General features: G+C 37.5%; 1 protein-coding gene across 1 annotated transcript in view; it reads left to right on the top strand.

Moving 5' to 3' along the window:
- Positions 1 to 23855, top strand: part of ghrhrb (growth hormone releasing hormone receptor b) — a 55413-nt gene that overhangs the window by 6973 nt on the left and 24585 nt on the right. Inside the window, exons 2-3 of the mRNA XM_058403570.1 lie at positions 1654 to 1762; positions 23161 to 23268. Coding sequence (XP_058259553.1) covers positions 1654 to 1762; positions 23161 to 23268 — 217 coding nt within the window. The remainder of the gene's footprint in view (positions 1 to 1653; positions 1763 to 23160; positions 23269 to 23855) is intronic.

Below are 23855 nucleotides of genomic sequence, written 5' to 3'. Positions count from 1 at the left end.
AAAATCATGAAGTTTGCCAGAAGACAGTTGCTAACTAAGTGCTCATTTTCTGCATTAAAATAAGTCCTTTAATAACGGACAAGGTGGCTGTTGAACCCATGGATGTGAGAGATGAATCTCTCCTCACCTTGATGTATACCTTCTTCCCTGTTGAGGTCAATGCCACCTACAGCTCTACCATCTGCTCAAGGGCATGACATGACAAGGAAGTTACTCTGTTTTTCACTTTCTAATACATATCCAGATTTGGGTAATTTCCACAAGCTGTAGACTGGAACAGCATGTTCCCTGTAATGACCGTCTGCTTTCCTTGTAACGCCATCGGTAAATGTTTACCACTTTGTGTTAACATAACTATGTGAATAGTGGCATCGACATTAGATGAGAACTCTGCGTCACTGCTTCTCCGCTTTAATAACACATTGGTCAACTTGCTGCTTTTTTTATTTAACCTTAGGCATAGTTTTTTCATTACCATTCAGCCACCTCTGACTCAACACAGGGTTGTAACACAGCGATGAGGTGAAATAGAGGCTATACACAATATAAATGCAACATAGTTCTTTGTTCCTCTCTAATGAATAAGGAGAAAGGGAGCCTGTGCTAATCCCATTTTTTCTCATTAATTCTCTCTCTCTCTCTCTCTCTCTCATGCTCTCCCCCTTTCCGTCCCTTTCCAACTGTTATACATATTATGGACATCAAGAGTAAAGCAGACAGCAGTAGGTTTATGGATTTCCTTACAGAAGATTATCTTGGTGTGGTCAGGGTTTAATCTAGATGTTTTTGATGGTTCATTTTTCTCATTTTGATGGCAAGTATCTCATTACAGTCTAGAGATCTTGCTTTTTCGGCTAACCACAGTGATATTTGACCTTTTATTTGTGAAGCTGCAGTTACATAACACTTACAGTACATAATAACAGTACATAAATAATCTGCACTAATTGTCGAATTAATACTTACTTAAATATGATTTAATGATGAATTAAGGCATGTATTAATCACAAACTAATTAAGATCTAACCCTAACTACGACGAGAGTCTTAGGAACCTATTGCATGAGTAACAACTACAAGTAGATGTTTATTAGTTAGTGTATTAATTAACCCATAGGGGTAAACTAAATCAAGCATGCTTTTAAAGAAAGAATATAAACAAAATATTACATATTGTTCACCCTTCTGGGTAAGAGAAATGAAGAGAAGTGGAAGGAGCTTGAGGATGAGATGAAACTCATGAGATTGGTGTTTACCATTTATGCGTCTTTCTATGTTCGATACGGGGGATCAGTGTAAATTATTAAAGTAATCCAGTGCCATCCAATGATGTAAAGGGTTGTCAAAATGTTTTATTTTTTGGGGGGGTTCACAAAATGCATGTGATGATATAAACTACAGCATGGGATCTGCCAGAGCAGAGCTGGCTCATGTTTAGAGCCACTAAATGATTGCTGCTCTGCTATCATTTTTCATTAGTACTCAGTTTGATCTAAACTGCGGTCCCCCAGTTGATGACCCCTGGTTAAGCATGTTTAGTACTTTACACCATTTTCCATACATTACTTGAATGTCCCATCACTTTTAAGCAGTAAAATAACCAGTGTTTATATGGTGTGTGAGATTTATAGTAATCCTAAATCACTTCTGACAGGGGGAAGCAATCCATCCAATCTGCAAACTCGTGGTGCAGCATATGAAGGCTCAGGAGCAATGCAGATACGTAAGCCGGCAAGAGAACCGCAACCGCACTACAATGACTGGTAAGTAACCTTCGGTATATAATTAAGATTAATTTACCAATCCCAGAAAATGGTTAACATTTGTTTGTCTTAATGAACTTAAGGAATACTTAGTTTAACATAACCTACCATGGCAGTCATCCACATCAGTTATAGGGCTTAGTTATGTAAAATCTTTCAAATAATCACTCCAGGGATGGCTGCTCAGGCTATGAATGCTCAGTTTTGACACTAGTCAGTGCTTCCTTTCTTGGTAGCTCTGACGTTTCCAGAAAAAGCCAAAATGAATATTTTATGCTGCCAAGTACCATCACTGCCACCTGACTGGGGACTACATAGGCCTTGGTTGATTTTATTCCTGGTCTATCAAGATCAGGATATAGCAGTAACATGAGTTGGTCCAGTGTTTACTACCTCGTTATCAAGGCACTGGATTGAACCTGGAATAATTGTGCCCTTGCCTACCACAGCAGTCCAGTTTCTTCTATACACACATTGCACATTGGCATGGCAACAGCGTTGGTCGGTTTAATCAGCCTCTGTTTTTCCTTTTTCTTGGAGTGACCAGCTGTTTGAGTCTCGAGAAAGTTCAGTAACTTCTTCAAGAAAATGTGTTTAATCCTTTTGACAAAGCCAGGTTTGGCTTCTTATTACACAATATGTGTGCTGCTACTAACATGATCACTTTATCTCTAACATTTATGATGGTAGATGAGGAGAGCTCAAACTTCTGACTTGTTAAAATCCCACTCCTGTCTACTTCTGAGGGAATTCTGAATAAAACAGTCCACTCCTGCAGTTTTTCTTTTTATTTGTACTAATTGCCAGTAACATTTTCTAACAAACAGTCTGGCACTAATCAAGACAAAGATATCGCTGAAAATAATATGAATGAATGAATGAATGAATGAATGAATGATTGAATGCTGTAAATCACGCAGCATTGCACAGTAAGTCATGCAGGACCAGCTAATACTGTACACTTAAGGAACATAATCTCTGTTTGCACTGTATCTGCCCACCCATTCCCAATACATCCGCCCTAAGTTTGTGCAAATAAATCAAGAGAAGGCCTTGCACCACAATGTAGCTGATGTGGAACCACAAATCAGTGTTGTGTCACTATGACAACACCTTGAACTTCTCAAGGGATTTGTGTGACTATCAGTTAAATGTCAGACGTTGAAAATTCTTGTTAAATCTAGTAAATGTCATGCTAAAGCAATTGTCTATATTAGAACAACATTTTAGTGAGAACTGCAGTAAACCGAACAGGCAACACTAATGGTAATAAACCTTAATGCAGAAGAATGACTGGATAAAAGATACATACATAATACATACACACTATTCAAAATACTATTGATATTATTATAATATTAAAATACTATTGAAATACTAAATACTATAGTGGTGCTTACATTCTATTATCCTTCAACGAAAGTTATGTATAAGATCAGAGTTTAGTGCTGTGGTGTGACAGGTCATGTCAAGTCAAGAAGCTTTTATTGTCATTTCAACCATATATAGCTGACGCAATACACAGGGAAATAAAACAACGTTTCTCCAAGACCCTGGCAAGTAGCAATGTTTACCAAAGTGTCTATATTATTCAGTGATCTTGGTGTAATTAAATATTTTAGCAAATCAAACTATCAAGTATTTCACCGCAATATCACACTTTAGACTTAATTAACTCCAACTCGTTCCAGTTTATTGGAAAGTACGTTCTTTCCTTGTCCTGTCTGGATGCACGGTTTCCCCTAATGATGACCATTCAACACCAGGAACCTCATAACTAACCATCCATTCACAGAAACACTAATGAACATGACTGATACCTCAATCTCAAATCTATATATCTCAACATATATCTCAAACACCAGTAAGGATCGCTTGTAGTCTGATGGAGTAGTGCAATGTGTATAATGTAAAATAATACAATAATACATTCTCTTCGATGATGTAAATTCATATTTATAAAATTTGTTTGTTTGTTATTCTACCAACTAGCTGTCACTTCCTTCTTCTTTTAGCAGCTGTTTTTTTTTTCTGGACTAAATGGCAGACACTGCTAATGTTGATGTGATTCTAAACATTCCATTAATGCTCATGCTTAAGAGAAGAGACTGAAGATTAAACAAAAAAGGCAGATGAATTGTGGGTATTTTAATTCAAATGTCAGAGAGCAAACAGTAAAATTTGATCAGTTATTATACAGTAAAAATTACTGGGGTGTTTATTTTTATTCTTAGATTGTGTGTGTGTGTGTGTGTGTGCGTGTGTGTGTGTGTCCATAACAACCAGTTGTGCTTCTCTGGAGCCACTGGTTCACATACAGGTACATATGGATGGTTGGTTATGTTCTATGTTCTAGCAGGTGTCTGGGAGGGGACACAAGCCTTCTTAATAGTGATTCTCCATCTTGGTGTTCACCCTTATTTCCTGCTTCCACTTTCAACAAAACCCCTTTCACACATTCACTTTAACAGTAGTTAAAAGAAAGCTTAGACAAGCCAGGTTTTGCACTGCATAGCACATTGTATTAAAAAATGCACAACACACTTAGAGGAACGTGAAAGAATAGAGACTTTTTTTTTGTCTGATTAACCAATTTAAATACTCATTCATTTATAATTGGGTACACTGGAAAGGCTCTACAGTTTTGTTTTTGCACTTCCTTTAAAGACATGAACCAGAATTGTGAATCACTGCTGGTGAGCATCACCAGGAAAGAGCACAAACTCAAACAGCACAGCGAAGCAGGAAATAGCAGGAAATAAAAGCCTGAAGTCAGTGGAAAAGAGTAACAGAATAACTGTTTTGAGCGAGGCAGAATGAAGGCGCTGTTGGCCATGTACGCCAGTTTTTTATGACCAGTACAGTCCAGGATGCCTTATGCATGAGCAAATGTACAGTAGTCTCTAAAACTCTAAATCTAAGTATTGAGATCTAAAGAAAAAGAATCAGTTGAAAATGTAGTATACTTTAATGCATTTACTCAAGGGCCCTTGATCAAGGCCTTTAACCCTCTCTGCTCCAGGGGCGCTCTATCATAGCTGACCCTGTGCTCTGAGCCCAACTCCCAAAGCTTGGATATGTGAAGAAAAGAACTCTACTCTGCTATAATATATAAGTGACAAAAATAGACATTTCCTCTTGGTTTTCTTCTTACACTTTTTCTATTTAAAATATCTAATGGAATCCTGACTAAATCTGCTTTCATTTATATAATATGTTATACTGGCTATATTTACCATAATATGCTGAAGGCTAAAAATGCCTTGAATTTGCTTTTCAAGCAAATGCTATAAATTTATTCTTTATTACTAATGCAGTTGCTTTTTCAGAAATGTATATACATGTATACACTACCGCTCAAAAGTTTGGGTTCACTTAAAAAATTTATTGTTTTCCAGGGAAACACACACAAAATTAATCTGAATAGAAAATATAGCTAAAGAACAGGACATGCTGACATGTCAGAGTTAGAAATAATGATTTTGATGGAAATGATGAATGTTTTCTTCAAGCTTTGCCTTCATCAAAAAACAACTTTTACATCAATTACAGCCTGGACATTCTAGCTGTCAATTTTTCAAGATAATCTGATGAGATTTCACCCCATGGTTCCTGGAGCATCTCCCATAAGATGGATTGGCTGATGGAGTCTTCCTCCATAGCTGAAATCAAGCTGAAATATTCAAGTGACCCCAAACTTTTAAGCGGTAGTGTATGTATGTATGTATGTATGTATGTATGTATGTAGAATGTAAATCCTCAGCTGGGAGCTTGATAATGCCTGTTTAACCACTACAGGTCATGAAACAGAAAGTCCTAGACCCACCTTCTGGGATCTCAAAGCCCTGATCCACCATTTTCCATAAACTTTACAATTTCTTAAAAAATAAAAAAACTTTACAATACATCTACCCTTCTATTAATAAATGTTAATCATCATCAATGGCACAGCGGTAGTGTTCCTGGCCTACTGTTCCTCCAGGGTTAGTGATTCGATCCTGAACTTGTCTATGTGGAGTTTTACATTTGTTCATGTGTTCCTGGCTTTCTTCCAGGTTCTCTGGGTTTTCTTCCACCTCAAAAAACATGTTGGTAGGAGGATTGGCTAGTCTAAATTTTGTGTGTGTGTGTGTGGTGATCATCGATAGACTGGCATCTCAAACATTGTGTATTAACTCCATGTAGCCAGTATTCGCCAGGATAAGCTTCAGATCCATCATTACAGTGACAGGATAGACCAGGATTAAATATTTACTGACGATAAATGAATTAATGTTTAACATCATTAAGCAGAAATCATTAAGAATTAAATGTACGATAAGTTTCAAGCTATGTTATGAACACAGTTACAGGCTTTTGCTAATAGGGTATGATTCTTTGCCTACTGAAATAAAGAAGAAAAAATCATAATAATGTCAATTCTAGTGTTGGCTCAGTTGGCCAAAAGTAATTACAGAATGTAATCAAGTGTGAAGATTTTGGAGATTAAAGTCAGTTTCTCAAACAGAAGATGTTTAATCATGACTAATGATGAGGGAGGTGAGGGCCACCTGAGAGGATCAATACGAGCCAGTTCTTTCACTCAGCACCTCTACGACCAAACCAGTCACTTATATAATTTCTTTGTCTGATTGTCTATCACACACTTCTAACACACACTCACTCTTTTCTGACCTGTTCGGCTGATTAAACTTTACATGTCTAATATTTCAATGCCTTAAAGCAGACAGTGAGATGTTTCTTATATGTTTTTTAAAGAATATGTCACAATATTTATAAATGGGATTAACAGAATTTGGGTTATATAAAAAAATGTTTCCTTATTAGATTCTCAATAAAATAAACAGATAAAAATGAATTATTTGCAGTGTACAGAGCATCAAGCACAATATAGGCTCCATCCATGAGCTCCAAAATGTCCATCCTCATGAACCTTGGAATTTGTGGCTCAGTATGGCAATGGTTTGCTTCCTACCTGGAAGGTCAGTCATATCAGGTGGCATAGAGGAGTTGTGTATAATTGATGTTCCACAAGGCTCAGTACTTGGTCCTCTGCGATTCTCCATCTATACTCAATCTTGTGGTGAGGTCATATACTCACATGCGTTTGCTATGCGGATGGCACTCAATTCATCCTCTTCTTCCCTCCCCTGACACTCATGTTTCCACTCAGATCTCAGCATTTGTGGCAGATATCTCATCCTCAATGGCAGCTCATCAGCTGAAACTTAATCCCAGAAATAATTTATTACCTTTCATCCCAGATGACTCACCCCCACATCAGTATCTTGTTATCTCCCTGGACAACTCTCTGATCTCACCGTCAGCCACTGCTCACAACCTTGAGGTAACCATGGACAATCATTATCCTGTTCCTTTCACACTGCTAATCTGACACATTCATGTTGATTTCTCCTTCACAACATCAGAAGGATTCTTCAATGTCTACCCACACAGGCTGCTCAGATGCTTGTTCAGGACCTTGTCTTTTCAAGACTGGACTACCGCAATTCGCTTCCAGCAGATCTGCCTTTGAGCATCATTCGACCTCTGCAACTGATCCAAAATGCAGCTGAATAACTTGTTTTCAATCTCCCTAAGTTCTCTCACACCATCACATTACTACATTCACTCCCTCCAATGGCATCCTGTAGCTGCTGGCATCAGATTTAAAATTATTTTGATTATTGCCTACAAAGCCAAAATCACACAAGTGCTCATTTACATCAAAGCACTTATCACACCCCGCACTGCACCATGCTCCCTCGGGTCCTCTGGCACTGCTTGATTGGACCCACCATCTCTTAGGGTACAAGGAATGAACCTCGGTGGAACTTTCCCTAGATGTCTCTAGATGTAACAGCTGAGTGACTGAGCTCTACCTGAAATACTTAAACTAGCACTTTAATTAAAAAAAGGTGTGTGCACTCTAACTATATTACCACCAAACAGAGTATTTAGACCGATAGTAGTCTTAGTCTGTGACCTAGCGAATCAGTATCAGGATGTATTCATTGATAGAGACTTCAAAGCACTTCTGTAAGTCACTCTGGATAAGAGCATCTACCAAATGCTATCAGTGTATATGTAAATAAAAAGGTGTCCTAAAGGTAAACTTCTTCTACATGATAAGGATTTCTTTTTAAAAACATAAGGAGTCATCTCTCCCACTCAAGATGAACTCATGCACATCTGGTGTTATGCATATAATTGCACCTTGAATGCTTTCTTTTCAACGATCCTTGTGCTCTATCTTTTCCTGGTACACCATGGCCTTCACATGCTCTCCCACAGGTCAAAATTAATTGACCAGACATCTGGGAATCTCAGATTATAATATAGTATAGTATTTTGGAAGGCATTTTGCTAAAATGTGGACATGTATCTTATATGGGGTGACTTTTGGGGCACCCTTACCTTGTAATAAAGTATACTGAATTCTCAGGTTTTTGCGTTTAATAAAAGTTAATCCATTTGTTCGTGTTTATGCCTTCTAGCACATTTTATTTTGTCATTTATAAAAGGTAACATTCCATCTTTTATGACATAAGGAAATACTGGCCTGTGAAACATGTCTGCAAATGACTACCGTTTGAGGTTCAGACCCAAAAATTTAGTAAAGCTTACAAGCAATTAAATGTGTACTTGGGTCAGTGTGTAGTGCCATACTCTGCTCATAATCTCACTAAGCTTAATGAGCTTGATTACACTAAATTGATTTACTCATTTCTGGTGTTAGGAATTAGAAGATTAGCAAAGGAAAGTTGGTCAAGGAAACTCATGGATGGATGTGTTCAATGGAGTAAACAGCACACAGTGACCCTTGTTAGACGCTTTCCATCTGAGCCTTATGAATATTCACAGCATGCTCATATTCATAAACCTTTAATAAGCATTCATGGCCCGTGTGCCTGTTCACATGTGTAATTAAATTCCTCTCAGATGTGTGGCTCTGAAAGCAAATCTTTTACTATAATATCTGGACAGGAATGTGTTCAGTCCACACTCATGCTCATCAAAATAAATGTCACCAATTTATCAACGTTTTCAAAAGGTTTTAAAGCAGGTTTTTAAACCAAGCTGATTCTACTCAGTTTAAAGAGTTTTTATAGATATGAACATAAGATTTTCAAAGAAGGTATTACGGTTCAGAAAACTTTCTTATCCTACAGGAATTTACTATAATTTTCGATAGTGATAGGGTTTTTTTTTTTCATTTCAGACACGTAATGAATATTTTGTGAAATTTTGTCATCTCTCTTTGTCATCAATAAAAGCTTCTTGACTTGATCTCACTGAGATTTTGTGTAATCCAAATGAAGACTAATAAGGCTAGATATTACATCAGCAGGAAACCTTAGTCACTGTTTAGTTGTAATTTTTCATTTTCCTCCATGGGTTTTGCCTTTTATGGGGTTTTGTGGCTGTCTTTAACTGTAAATAATCTAGATGATGAACATTCTAGATATATAGATAGCCTGTAGTCTTAATTTTGTTTGAGGCTAGGAGGTCAGCCTTATGCAGCAAAATGTATGGTCACAAGCCACTGCTATGGGGATGGGCATGGATCAACAAATGCGCATGCATATTAAGAAAATCATTGTTACTGAAACAGGTGTAATTCCGGCAGAAGTTCCTAGTTCAGTATAGGCCTAGTAAAACATTACCGCCACTTTCCGAAAAGATTGATACTTTTAGTTCATCGGCGGTGAAAGTTAGACATATTGACTATAAGGTTTTACATTTAAATCCTGTCATTGCCACTTCTCAAATGCTCTGAGATTGAACTGAAATTCTGCCTCTTGGGTCCAAGATAAGTCACTTGGGATCAAAGAGGCTAGCGCATACATTTGGATTAGATTTGAGTTTTTAATTTGATTTTTCTCAACTACTGACAAGCAATAATGATGTTAACGAAGCAAATAAAGCTTCAGATCATTTTTCTTCTGTTGATTCTTGCATCTGGCGCTCTGTGTTTGAGGAGATCAGGTTATCCGAAATCCATTTGCTCGGTTTTATGGACAATCAAGCAGGAGAGCTGCTGCTTCATATGATGAGAAAGTGTATTGTGCAGCTTTATAATGTATGAATGTTTTGTTAAACATCAGACAAAGTCAAATAAAATGCTTAGGTTTATTGTAAAACAATAAATAAATCAGAATGCCTTACATTTATTGACCGTGATGATCATTTAGGGAAATGTATAGCTCTCAAAAGGACTGTAATTTTTTTTATTTTTCTTTAGTGTCTGGATAAAAAATCTTTCATAAGATGCTTTTTTTTTTTGTTCCTCAGAAAGTTTGTATTTATTATATTTATTATTATAGATTAATTTCACATACAATACATGAATATGTGCTTTTTTCAAGTGCAAGAAAACTGTATTTCCTCCATATTTTGGGTCATTAAGATATGGATGTAAGATATGTAGATTCTCTGTATCTACAGATAAATAAGAAGCTAATATGATGCTAGAATCAATTAAAACCAAGTCTCATAGTGAATATTAGTGTAATATTTTTCCAGATGTGTCACCGGGAAAAAGGATAGACTAAACAGTTGTTTGAGGTGCAAGTGATTTCACTGATTTAATTGCAATAATAGATTCAGTCACTGAAATGCTACGATTTTCTATGTAAGATTACGGTATGTATACATAGTATGACATTAATGAAGATATTCAGTTATTGCATGTTTAATGTGATTATCATGACTCAATCTGTCACGTCAGCACCGCAATCGCCGATACACTACATTTCCCAGAACACACTGCGTCCTACAAATATGCCTGCCACAAAACACCTAACGCTCAAACAAACAATGAGTTCATTTTTTTTTATCTCACTAGGTTTAAAAGTCAGGAAACCAATCAGGGAGTCGGTCATTTTAAGCACTGACTTAATCACTGAAACATTTGTGCCCTCAAAAAATCCCACAATGCACTGCAAAAGCCAGGGAGATTGCTCACTATGTTCACTATGGAAAATGATAAACTCTTGGCTAGTTTCTTCTATCAATGTAAGTAGCTTGTTGCCATTGTTCTAGCACTGAAATGATTACTTCTGTTAGCGATTTTTAACTTTATTTGACATTCTATATATTTTGTTTGACTTTTAAGTGTTTAATGATTTTAAGAATCCACTAGCTTGCAATGACAGAAATGAGCGAGTCAACACCCAGATAGCCACCCTTTGGTGGCCCATGTCTGATTTGCTAGAGGCAGGCCAGATGTGGGCCAGCACTGGGCCATACCACATAAACCAAACCATAACCGGGCCACATCTGGCATACCATCATATAAACAGTGCCATCACTGCCAGACCTGGTCCACATCTGGTTGACATACCACTTGCCATGCCAGAACTCAACCAGCAGTGCCAGCTTAATGCAAGATCTGGCCCAGACCTGTCTGCTATTACATACATGCCTATAAAATTTAGATATTTTATATGTTTGGGTTTTTGCAGTGTCCCCATGTGTAGCAAGCCAGTGTCCTTACCAGTGTCCCAGCTTGTGTACATGATATACTGATTCACCAGCTAGGGAGCTGGTCACGCACCCTCTGTCAAGTTCACAATCACCAACATACAGATCGCCTGCACTTGTACTTAATCACAACCACAATGTTTAAATTCTTCCTCACCACCACACTGTTGCTAAGTATATATGCTGTGTTACCAGTTCACACCAAACCTGTGTGCCTTTGTTATCCTGTCCTCTTGTTTTGATCCGTGTTTGGTTTTCTGGATTTTGACTCATACCTTGCTCAGTTTGATGTAGTTTGCAGATCACCTAACCTTTGTCTGTTTCTTGCTCCTGATTTTTGCTCATTGTATTAGATTTGTTACAAGCTTTTCTAGCTGTGTTCCTGCATGTGTCCTATTCAGTTACAATCAAGCATTGACATTTGCACAGTACACTAGACAGATATCAGATGTTTATTTCAGTCTTGCATAATTCTCATCTGTGTATTATTACATTCGTCGAAATTGTTTTTATTGTCTCTTGCTTTAACGCAATGCTGGATTGCATTTGCTTAAGGAAAAAATGTATGCCGGTCCACATTTTCTTTGCCTCGGGCTTAAAATAAATTGCTTTTCTTTTAAACCTGTCTCGGTGAAAAGTTGTAATAAATAAAAATCTGAATCAGAATAGCCAAATGTATTAAAATCCAATTCCATTTTAAAATGTCTCAAACATGTACCAAAATATTAGATACTTAAAATGAGGTGAAAAATCATTTAAACTCCTACAAGGACCATTTTCAACCCAGTTTAAGTCTACTTTATTTAGTTATAACAACAAATAACCTGTGAAGCTGAGGCACTAATCAGGGTCCTGTCTACCCGGGAGTGCCGAGAGACTGAGACAGCATTAAGTGTAGCTCTCGGAGAACCCAAGCTGCTGTGATGACTTCTCCATGTAAACATCAATTAATATTGAGCTCTTAGAGAGGGAATGAAAAGGAGGTGTGACATTGTGTCTTCATGTGATTTATTAACCAACACCTCCACAATGACACTGAGAGAGACGGTTCAAACAGAGAAAGGCAGAAAACAGTGAGACAATCTCGCTCTATGCCAGAGATCCTTACTTCACTTTTCTCCGGTGGATGTCCACAATGGTACAGTTTTTAACCCAAAATGATCATCAAGGATGCATCAAGGACACATAATAAACCCTCCCACTGTAAGATCACTGTAGTGACAAAAACTAACAATGTACAATGGCTTTCTTACAAATCCTGTGCATGGATAAGAGCTCTTCAGTTCTGTAGGGAGCTGTAATACTGGTGTGCTTTGCTTAAATTACCTACTTATCTAACATTAGATAATGATATTTATTCACTGTGCATTATAACAAACTCCCCATTCATTCAATCTCACAAAAAATGAGTCTTAAGCATTCATTGGCTTTTCTCTCACAGAAGCAGTGTCTTGAATGATATGCTGTACACTATGCACTTAGAATATGCACCAAATTTGCTGCCATCTAATGCATGAATATTAGAAGAGTAAAATTTCAGATATGAATTTTTTAAAGTGTAGACAAAATAAATCACAGAATGTGGGCTAAGTAAAAAGACCTTTGTCTGTATTGACCACTGTAGTCTCACTGACTTTCTTGAAATTTTTCTCAGCTCCTGGTAGCCTCATCCCCTTCCGCAGCGTAAACAACACTGTGGCCATTGAGCTTTGGGATGTACCTATAGTGTATCGTATATAGAATTTTACCTAAAGTAAAATTGTACACACAATTTTCCTGATGGTTTGTAAATAAAGCTTAATATGAATGTGTTTATATGAGTTCAAGCAATTTAAAAATACTTGATCTGCATAATTTTCTATCCTGTTTCAAGTAAATATTTTTTTAAAAATCCATTGTAGAGTTATAGAACCCAGGAAAAGAGTGGAGATGGATGGATGGAATCTTTAATTCAGGATTTATTCCCATCATGGTTTTCTGTCTGTCCTTTCTGTGTGCCATACTTTCCTCCTCCACAACCCGTTTCTTTCCTTTTGCTCAGATCTGGTACATGAATATGTCTATACAAAGAATGCAGATTTATAATGTATAATGAAGCACAGGCTTCTGTCCATTTCATATGACAACATAATGAAGTTATGTTAGAAACAATAAAAATGTTTGTTTCTAAATTGGCTAAATAATTGTTAATCATCATCATCATCATCATCCTAATCATGATTTTAATACTGAGCCAAATCATCAGCTGTAAATGCTAGAATTTGTCACAGAAATAATACATCGATATTATCTTTGACACTCTGTAGGCAGCACAATACATGGGGTCATCAGCTTTCTTCCAACCAGACCCCGGTCTATCCTTCGCTCTCGAACAGAAAAGAGCAAAAGTGAAAGAGAAATCATTGATTGTCAAGGCTGTCTATTTATAGCATGCTAAAAGCTACTTGACAGAAAAGCCCCACTGAATTCAAGATCAGAATCTTTCAAACAGCAGCTTGTGGGCAAAAAAGACCTGATGAATTTCCTTCTTTGCCCTTGGCATTTAGACACGTCACATTACTCACAATGTAGCACTTGCCCTTTCCACCTTCTTTCCCATGATGGTGATGAGTGTCCTCTTCTTCTTCCTCCTCCTCCTCATCCTCATCTTCATCCTTTCTCAGCAGAAACGTACCCATGTGAGGAGACTCACTCCCTGTATGGTCTTGCATGAAGCTCAAGCGATTACTTTTCTATTAACAATTTATATTAACGCTTGTCAGCTATAAGAAGTATGCTTAAAACCTGAGCAGTCACAGTCATCACATCACATCACATCCAAGCAGATGAACAGGTGAAGATCTTGAGAAATGAGAGGATCTCTGAGATATAACGTGAAACAAGAAATGAGTGAAAACAATTAGACTCTTATCAGGACAATGATCAGGAGCTAATATGGATGGAGACAGATCAAGATTACATTAGACAGCAAGGACCTGTGAAATTTATATCTGCTTTTCTAATGTTTGGTTAGAATGGTGTGATGTTTCATGTTTTGTTTTGTTTTGTTTCTCAATACGAGCCATTTGAAAGAAGTTCGCATACCGAGGAGTTCTGTCAATTTCTCGTGTAATCTGAAGACAGTTCCATTTTTCATGCAGAAGAAAAAAGTTGCGAGAATCACATGATCTTTTTGTGTTTCTGCCCTTGGCATGGTAGTTAGACAGTAATGTAAAACTATTGCAAAACAAATAAAATTACAGCTGTTCTGCTCTCTCAGTGCTTACTCTGTTCAGCTTTGGCTTTGCTCTCTCTCTCTCTCTCTCTCTCTCACACACACACACACACAGACACATATATACAAACAGAGTCAGCCCTGTGTGTGTGTGTGTGTATGTGTATGTGTGCGAGAGAGAGAGAGAGAGAGAGAGAAATCAAATAAATATACGTGACATTGGGTCTCAGGTGTGCTACATTAGTAATACCCTTCAAGCTCGTCTCCGAACACCTTTCTCGCAGTGCAGACCAGAAGCAATTACTTTAGAATTTCATAAAAACGCAGCAATGAAATGTTTCTATATGAAATGTAAAACATTGCACTGTTTGTCCATTTAACACAAGCTGTTTGCAATGGACAGGGCAGCCTGTCTGAAGATCTCTGTAGTGCCTGACAAAACACCCTTAGATTTCCTGTGGCACAGACTTCTACAGGCTGCTATGGCAGATTCACCTACATGTAAAATGATAATTAGACATCAAGATTCATGGTGTCTTTTTGGGCCTAGACAGACCCAGGAGTGAATGCAAAAATACCTCTATGTACTCTTCGTGTGTGTGAGTGGACTCACAGCTTGTCCATATGATAATTGTGAGATTTCTCAAAAGGGATGAACCTTATAGAAGACTAGTTTTCCAGATGATTATTTTTTAAAACAAATATCTCATTGTAAATTGGACGTGTAAATTATGACAGTAAAATTCAAATCATGTAGTACATTTCACATTTGTATTTTCGTACCTACAAACTCTGGCTCAATACTCAAATACTCAATACTCTACTCAATTTGAAATGGAAAAACAAAGCCCATTTGCAATTGCATTCCCCACGTCTTACGAGTTATAACCCTGTCATATCGAAATAGAGGTAGCAATTACCCTATTGCTAAATTTGCTATTTCACTTTGCGTCACATATGGAGTCTGCCAGAATTCAAACAGAATCGCAATTCCTTTTGTATTTGTCTCATCTGAGGTATTGCACAGAAACTATATAATGGGACTATATTATGGGAAATGTTTGTATTTAGTTTTTATGTAGCACCAGGTCCTGGAGAAACGTTGTTTCATTTCACTATGTACTGCGTCAGCTATATGTGGCTGAAATGACAATAAAGCTTCTTGAACTTGAACTTGAACTTGTATAGTGACATCAGTCAAAGTTGAAGGCCGAGAATGAAAATGTACTGTATAGATGGTTACGCTTCCTTGTTCTCTGAATGGAAAATGATCTTGATATATATTTTCAACAATTGAAGATAATGGCTTAAATTAATAACGTGATACTCTCTGGCTTTGATTGAATGGACATTCCGAAGTCCTGAAAAATTCATCGTTCTGAATATAGTAACATCCTGGCATAAATCTGGAGACCTCACACCTCGGACCAGGATAAAGAGCTTTCTGAAGATGAAAGAATGAACAAAAAAAAAAAAAAACCTGTGTACTAGCTAGCCTGAAGAAAGGGAGCGACTGTGAAACATCTGGTGGTTTCAAGATCATTTAGAACTTCTTGAAAATCAGTTTTAGACTCGTTTAAAATTTTAATTAGAATATGGAGGTCTTTGTCTAACAAAGTATTGCCTGTACATCGATCGGGCATAACATTATGAGCACTGACCGGTGAAGTGAATAAGACTGATTATCTCCTCATCATGGCACCTGTTAGTGGGTGTGATATATTAGGCAGCAAGTGAACATTTTCAAAGTTGATGTGTTAGAAGCAGGAAAAATGGACAAGCGTAAGGATTTAAGCGAGTTTAACAAGGGCCAAATTGTGATGGCTAGACCACTGGATTAGAGAATCTCCAAAACTGCAGCTCTTGTGGGGTGTTCCCGGTCTGCAGTGGTCAGTATCTATCAAAAGTTGTCCAAGGAAGGAACAGTGGTGAACCGGCGACAGGGTCATGGACGGCCAAGGCTCATTGATGCACGTGGAGAGTGAAGGCTGGACCGTGTGATCCGATCCAACAGACGAGCTACTGTTGATCAAACTGCTGAAGAAGTTAATGCTGGTTCTGATAGAAAGGTGTCAGAATACACAGTGCATGACGGGTCAGGGCAGCAAAAGTAGGACCAACATAATATTAGGTGATCATAATGTTATACCTGGTAGAAGAAAATTTTGAATCCAAATCCAATCGTGGGTATCTAAACGATGTGATATAATATTTGTGGCCCAGTGATGGAAAGCCAGCTAGACATTTCAAGTAGATGGAAATCAAGAATCATAAAGAATAACTTTTAGGACCAAATGACCAAGTTCTTTAACTGTAACAAATGTCAGATGTAATAAATATAATTGATAAATCAGTCATTATCTGCAGCATGTTTTATTTTTAATTTATATTCCTGGCCATTTAGCGGCTCATTTGTGTTCTTTCGCTTGTAGACTGTAACTCTATGATGTGGAAGAACGTGACAAAATCATTTATCATTGCTGTATAATCTTCCTGAGTCTTTGGGAAGAGAAGAGAGTTCTGAAAGCGAAGATAATATCTACAGATTCTCATACACCGCACAAGCTCATCTGTCAAATTGACAGCAAGGGACGCTGAAGAGGAAGTCCTGTTTTAGTTATTTAAACACTTCACTACGCATGGCGTCGCTCACTTTAAGTCATTACTATGAATAATAGGAAATCTGTTAAAATCGGAGCGTTTTTCTCTTTGAAAGAAATACGATATATTCAAATTTCCTGTACAATCTCCCTTAACGGGATTCAGTTCTGATGTAATCCATGAGAGTATAATGGAGTAAAGGAGTATTTTAAACTACAATATTCACTACAATATAAACTACAGTAACATTTCATACACAAACACACACATACACAGCAAAGCTACAATTATGCTATGACAAAGATGAACCCTGGGATAGTAGAGAAGATAAATGTGGCAATAAGAATGTGATTCTTCAGGCAGGAAGACGAGATTGAACCCAATGATGGAAGGTTTTAGACATTTGGAACAGATATAGTCCCATTTCCTATTCAATAAATCTTATTAGAGCCGAGCACTGAAAGATGTTAGATAACCAATAGCACATAATGTCAATAAGGATGATTTAAAAGGTAAGGAAAAGGAAAATATGTGCTGTCATATAGCCATATAAAAATGAAATCTTATTAATAACTACCCCTCAGGCTGTGCCATACAAACAACCAAAAAAGCCAATACCTGGCAAACAGAAACAGTAAGGCACTTACTAGTACATTGATGTATTTCAGTGATTTTTGAGTGGGTACAGAGGCTTAGTGGATGTATGACTGCCTTGTAACCCCAAGTTTGTGTCTTCACTCTGTGTCTGTGTGTGAAGTTTTGTGAAGTTTTGTTTCCTCTGGGTATCCAGGTGCTTTCTTGGTCCAAAGACATGTGATTGGTGTCTCTAAATTTTGAGTGTGTGTGCAATTGTGCCCTACTTTGGATTTGCAGCTCATCTACCTTATGCCCTGAATCTCCAGGTTCCCTAGTGAAAAAAGGTACAGAAAGTGGTTTGTGTTTATTAATTATGCGGCGATTTATTCGTTACATCTTACTGATCACCTCATCTAATTTAAGTTTTTCTTTTTTGTGAAAAAAAGGCATCAGGTAACCTTAGAAGAAAGGGAAGTGGTAGCTCAGTGGTTAAGGTGATGGACTTCTAATCAGAAAGTTGTGAGTTCAACTCCTGGAACCACCAAGCTGCCCCTTCTGGGTCCTTGAGCAAGGCCCTTCAATGCTTAGTTGTAATAAATGTGCTATATATCTTTATATATGAGGATCTCAGAGTTTCATTTTGAATGGCAGCTCATCAGCTGAAACTCACTCCCAGCAAAACTGAACCGCTGGTCATCCCAGGTGATTCATCCCCAGCCCAGGATCTTGCGGTATCTCTGAACAACTCTATGATCTCCCCTTCGGCCACTGCCTGCAACCTTGGGGTAACCATGGACAATCAACTGTCCTTCTCTTCCCATGTTGCTAATGTGACACGCTCACATCGGTATCTTCTGTACAACATCAGATGTATTCGACCATTTCCATCCACACAGGCTTGTTCAGTCACTGGTCATTTCAAGACTTGGCAGGTCTTCCTCTGAATGCAATTCATCCACTACAAATGATCCAAAATGCAGCTGCACGACTTGTTTTCAAGTTCTCCCACACCACCCCACTGCTGCTTTCCCTCCAATGGCTTCCTGTAGATGCACACATCAGATTCAAAACACTGATGCTTGCCTACAAAGCCAAGAATGGACCAGCACCATCGTACCTCAAAGCTCTTATTACTCCTCACACTGCACCTTGCTCCCTCTGATCTTCTAGCACTGCTCGACTGGTCCCACCATCTCCCAGGGTAAAAGGTAGGTATACATCTAGACTCTTCTCTGTTCTGGCACAGAGGTGGTGCAATGAACTTGCCCTAGATGTCCATACAGCCGAGTGACTGGCCGTCTTCAAACGACGACTGAAGACCTACCTCTTGCTGAAGCACTTAAACTAGTTCTTATTTTCCCCTGTTTTTTTGTAGTGTTATATGCTGTAGGTGCTTAAAAACAAACAAAAAAAACAACTTAGTTTTAGTTTTTAATAATATCTTAAGTCTGTGACCTATTGAACCAGTGTTAATATATTCATTGATCAAGACTTTTAAGCACTTTTGTACGTCACTCTGGATAAGAGAATCTGCCAAATGCTGTAAATGGAAAAATGATGAAACACATGCATAATAATTTGAGCTGGACTGTTAATAGTTGTTGGTATATAAGTGATAAAAGGAACCAACTTGTTTCATAGATGTCCCATAGCATTACATGTAACATTATTAATATTCTGTACGTATTAATAGACATAATAGTCAAATACAACTACATATAGTTTGTTCTTTAATTAAACATCCTGTTTTTGGAAAATAACACATCACTCCATCGCTGATTATTTCTCTCTAATAATCTCATGTTTTATTCTGTACTTATGCACTGTATGACTCTTAAAAATGGTATGTAACCCTTTTATTTACTGTCAGTATTTCAGCTACACATTAAAGTCTACATTAGAATTATTCAGGTAGTCTTGACACTAAGATCATTCTAATTTAAGCTTCCGGTCCTCGTCGACTTTCATTGCTAAGTCTCTTTTCCCGCCTGATTAATTGAGCTCTGTGTGCTGCACAGTTCAGTTCAGCAGTGTGTGCTCAAGTGTTATGCAATCGCTTTTAAAGGCACTGCTTTCAAAGATCTTGAATTATATAAAGAATCCCCTTCATTTTCATACCCTTGCATGTTGCATTCATAAAACGTCCAGGTTCCGAGTTGAATCGTTGCATTCCAAAAACCACTAACTGTGCAGAGTTAGAGAAGTAACATCCTTATACCCTGCTTTGTAGAGAGACCTTCAAAACAAGGCATTCATTTGAATTTAAAAAGCATACCTAATAACCCTGTGCATATCCCAGCTCTGACAGCAGAGACCGAGAGACAACTGAATGGCCTCCGCATGAAAAATAAATCTACAGCTTTTCTCGCTGGCACTTTGATAGCGGCTGTGCTAACGAAGCGACGTCAGGTCTTCAAAGTCTCTCGGCCCTGTGGGGGCCACATCACGCTTGCATGGATCACTGAGTGTGGGTCGTGCCACAGCACTGATTGAGATTTGCAGACATGTACTCCTATTCACAGGATTTCCCAGCATTCTACTCTGCTTCCCTCAGTCTTGTTGACACTCTTTATTCATTACCTGTAGTGATTTCTCAGAGATTGCATGTCACTGAGCATTACTGGATTTGTTGAGGTCAGGTGTTGGGGTAGACTGACTGTATGAATGATGAGATAATGTGGAGATGGTGGATTAAATAGAAAGTAGCCAGGATCATTTTTTAAGCATACATAACCGAGTAAGTAATGATGTTGGATGCATTGAAACTGGGCCTTGTATAAATCCCAGTTTTTTGGCTTTTTGAGTGATGTGGTAGCTTAATAGTTAACCCTCAGTTGCTCAGCTGGATATAAAAATGAGACAAAATGAAAGTCACTCTGGATAAGGATGTCTGCCAAATACCATAAATGTAAATGTTTTTGGAAACTGGTTCCTGGGTGATGCATATTTTATGTGTCAAATTTATATGATTATTAATCGGTGGCAGAACAGCATGACTATCATGAAAAAGTGCCGTAATAAATGGAATAAGTACTGTGCAAAAACCCAGTTGAGGCAGTGGGTGTTGTGCAGATAAGTCCAGCATGTGTTGGCCTGCTTTAGGGCATGAATGGCCTGCAGGATACACAGGATTACATCGCTTTATTTCTATCTCTCTTGAGAAACAAAAACTCAGAACTTACGTTACTAAGAAACCAGAAAATTTCTCTATACAGTATTTAAAACTTTCCCATGGATTTAGACAGGGTGGAAGACAAAGTGCTGGCAGTGTGGATTGCTAAATAAATATTCTGACAGAAAACCTCATCAGTGGTTACACTTTATTTAGATGATGTGGTGTGTCCACTGTAAATGGCCTTCATAAGCCGTTAACTGGCTTTTACTATAGAGATAATAACATATTGGAAAATGTATATGCATTTTAACTCATTTACTCATCGATCAAGCCGGAAATAATCTTGTTCTGTTGGCTGATGTTTATGTCAGGGAAAAACAAATTTATCTGCCAATAGAATACAAAAATGTACTGTTCGAAGTAAGTTAAATAAATAAATAAATAAATAAATAGGCTTAGTTATCCCATATTTGGTTTACTGCAGTCTTAGAATAGAATAAAATAGATTTATTTTTTTGCAGCACACACAGCTTATTAAGCCTCTTTTAAGGTAATTTCTTAAAACAGCAATAAATTTGAGGGAACAAATTTCAAGTTAAAAGGACAAGAAATGGTGTTTCTGATATTCGTACACGCTAAAATAAGTTAAACAAGGGCTTTTCTTTTACTATAAATGGCCAGAAGGGGTGAACCTAAACTCATAGAAAGTATGCTATTAGTACTAAAAGATGCATAATAACACAGAGAACCGAGTGTTAAACTATATGTTTAAAAAATCACGGTGGTGTTATTAAATTGTTTATTATATTTGTTGTTCTAGATAAGAATAGCGTTGTCTAAAACGGCACAGACGGCGCAGGGGTAGAGAAACCGATCCACACCTTCACGCCAGTGTGTTTGCATGATTTTACCAATTCTGATGAGTTATTGATGAGTAACTGTAAACACTCCCAATCATGGTGCTGTTGTGTAACCAGCATTCTGAGCTATGTCTTTTAAAGACCTGCTGGAGGAATATGTAGGAAGAAATACATGAAAGGGGTCAAAAGGTCTCTTATTTGGCTTGTGCAAAGTATGACTCATGTTTTTATACTTTTGTGTTATAGAATGGAATACAGCTGAATCGCACACTTTTATGCCCAGTGGTTTATTCCATACGCAGCCATCTATTCATTAGAACCTATTAACGATCGAATGCTATTAGTCGCATTAATGCTCTCCGTAGGACACAAGTCTTTATTTAATGAGAATTTCGTTTACACATCTCATGTACTAAACTTATATTTCCTCTTTAACAACTCTGTGGTTGGACATTTCCAACATCAGTTTGCATATAAAATGAAGTTCCAGGCTCAGGTTGGATGATGAGCTATAGCGCTGAAGATGTGTCCTGCGTCTCCTGACGGATATACATCCTTCTCACATTGTGTTAATCCCTCAAGAGCCTAAAATATTATTTGTGGCAACTCATTTTTACTTACATCTTTTCATTTCCACTACAATAGACATCTATAAAATTCCAAGAAACCCTTTAGAGGAATCCTCATATTGTGGCCATACTTGTGACCTAGGGTTATTACATATAAAGTATGTGATCTAGTCTTAAAGATTTTGAAGAAGAAGAGAAAACATACAGTACATACAATAACAATGAATAATGTAAGAAGAATGTAGGGTTACTGTATAATTAGAATCTCATGACACCAAGCTGTAAATATCAGATGTACCAGACATTCAAGAAAAGTCTGTCACTTTATAAATAATAATAAATACTAACAATAAACATTAATGTTCATAAATAATTAACATTTGAATTATTATGCTCTGTATTTTAGCGCAGAAATGCTTGCACAAATTTCACAATTTGCCACACTGAGGTTCCTGAACTCTGAAAGATGTTTGTTTTATCTTTGGATTTTATTACCTGATACTATTACAATTATAATTTATTATAATAAGACGAGTTGATTAGGCTACCCTGAACAAAAAAAAAAAAGGTGCTTCCTTCTCCTGTCTATTTGGTGAGTGGAGGCTCAGTGTTTAAGGTGTTAGACTATTGATCTGAAGGTTGTGAGTTTAACTCCCAGGACCAACACGCTGCTCCCTTGAGCAAGGCTCTTAATTGTGAATGAGATAAATGTATGTTGCTCTAGATAAGAGTGTCTGCCAAAATGCTGTAAATGTCTATTGTGATTCCTGCAGCTCTCTTAGATTAAGTAAGGGATCACGACTTGATTGTGATTGGTTGATCAAGGACCAATCTGTGACTAGGCATTATTCATATTAAAAAAGCATACCATTGTATTGTAACCACAAACCATGTGTTCTCCATGTGTGGACACAGGGTCTGAAGGGGTTTTTATTTTTAAACAAATGTGGAAATGTGTGTGTGTCTGTTTTCCTTAGGCTGCCGAACAGAGTGGGATGAGATTCGTTGCTGGTACAGAGCTGAAGTTGGCCAAGTGGTTAATGTCTCTTGCTCAGAAGTTTCCCAGCTCTTCGCCCATAACAACGGTAACCTCTTAACTGCTCCTTTATCTCTACAGCACTGTTGTCCATTCTGATTGGTCAGGAGATGCTGATTAACTTTCTACAACAGCCGCTCTGACATAAGTACTGACTGCATGGCTTATTAATTCATTCACTCTAATATTAGGTTATTGTTCCTTCGGTAGCAACTTACACCACGATTTGTCCGGCAGATGTGGCCCGTTGATTAACACACGTGCAGATAGATTGTTGATATTGTCGCTCTCCAGAGTTGCCATTGTCTTTAGTTTTCAGAAATAGGAAAGTTTTCAGGACGGATGGCTTTACAGCTTGGCAATAACATGTAAAGCTGCAAAGCTTTTCTGTTTCATCTTTTATAAATTCAAGAGAGAGAACTGTTTATAGCTGTTATTACACAAGTGATAATAGGAACTAAATTATCTTGTGGATGTTCCGCAACCTTAAACCTACCTATAAATGGACAAAATAGATGCCATTCAAACAATTATTCCTTTTTTCAAAATGTGTTGTTATGTGAAAATATTTAAGGTAAGTCCATTTTCATCACATTCAGGTCACATCACATTGCTCCATGATATCCTATTCCCGCC

The sequence above is a fragment of the Hemibagrus wyckioides genome, linkage group LG11, assembly GCF_019097595.1.
Source record: "Hemibagrus wyckioides isolate EC202008001 linkage group LG11, SWU_Hwy_1.0, whole genome shotgun sequence".
In the NCBI taxonomy this organism is placed as follows: Eukaryota; Metazoa; Chordata; class Actinopteri; order Siluriformes; family Bagridae; genus Hemibagrus; species Hemibagrus wyckioides.
Note: the sequence above shows the minus strand (reverse complement) of the source record. Positions and strands in the feature narration are given on the sequence as shown.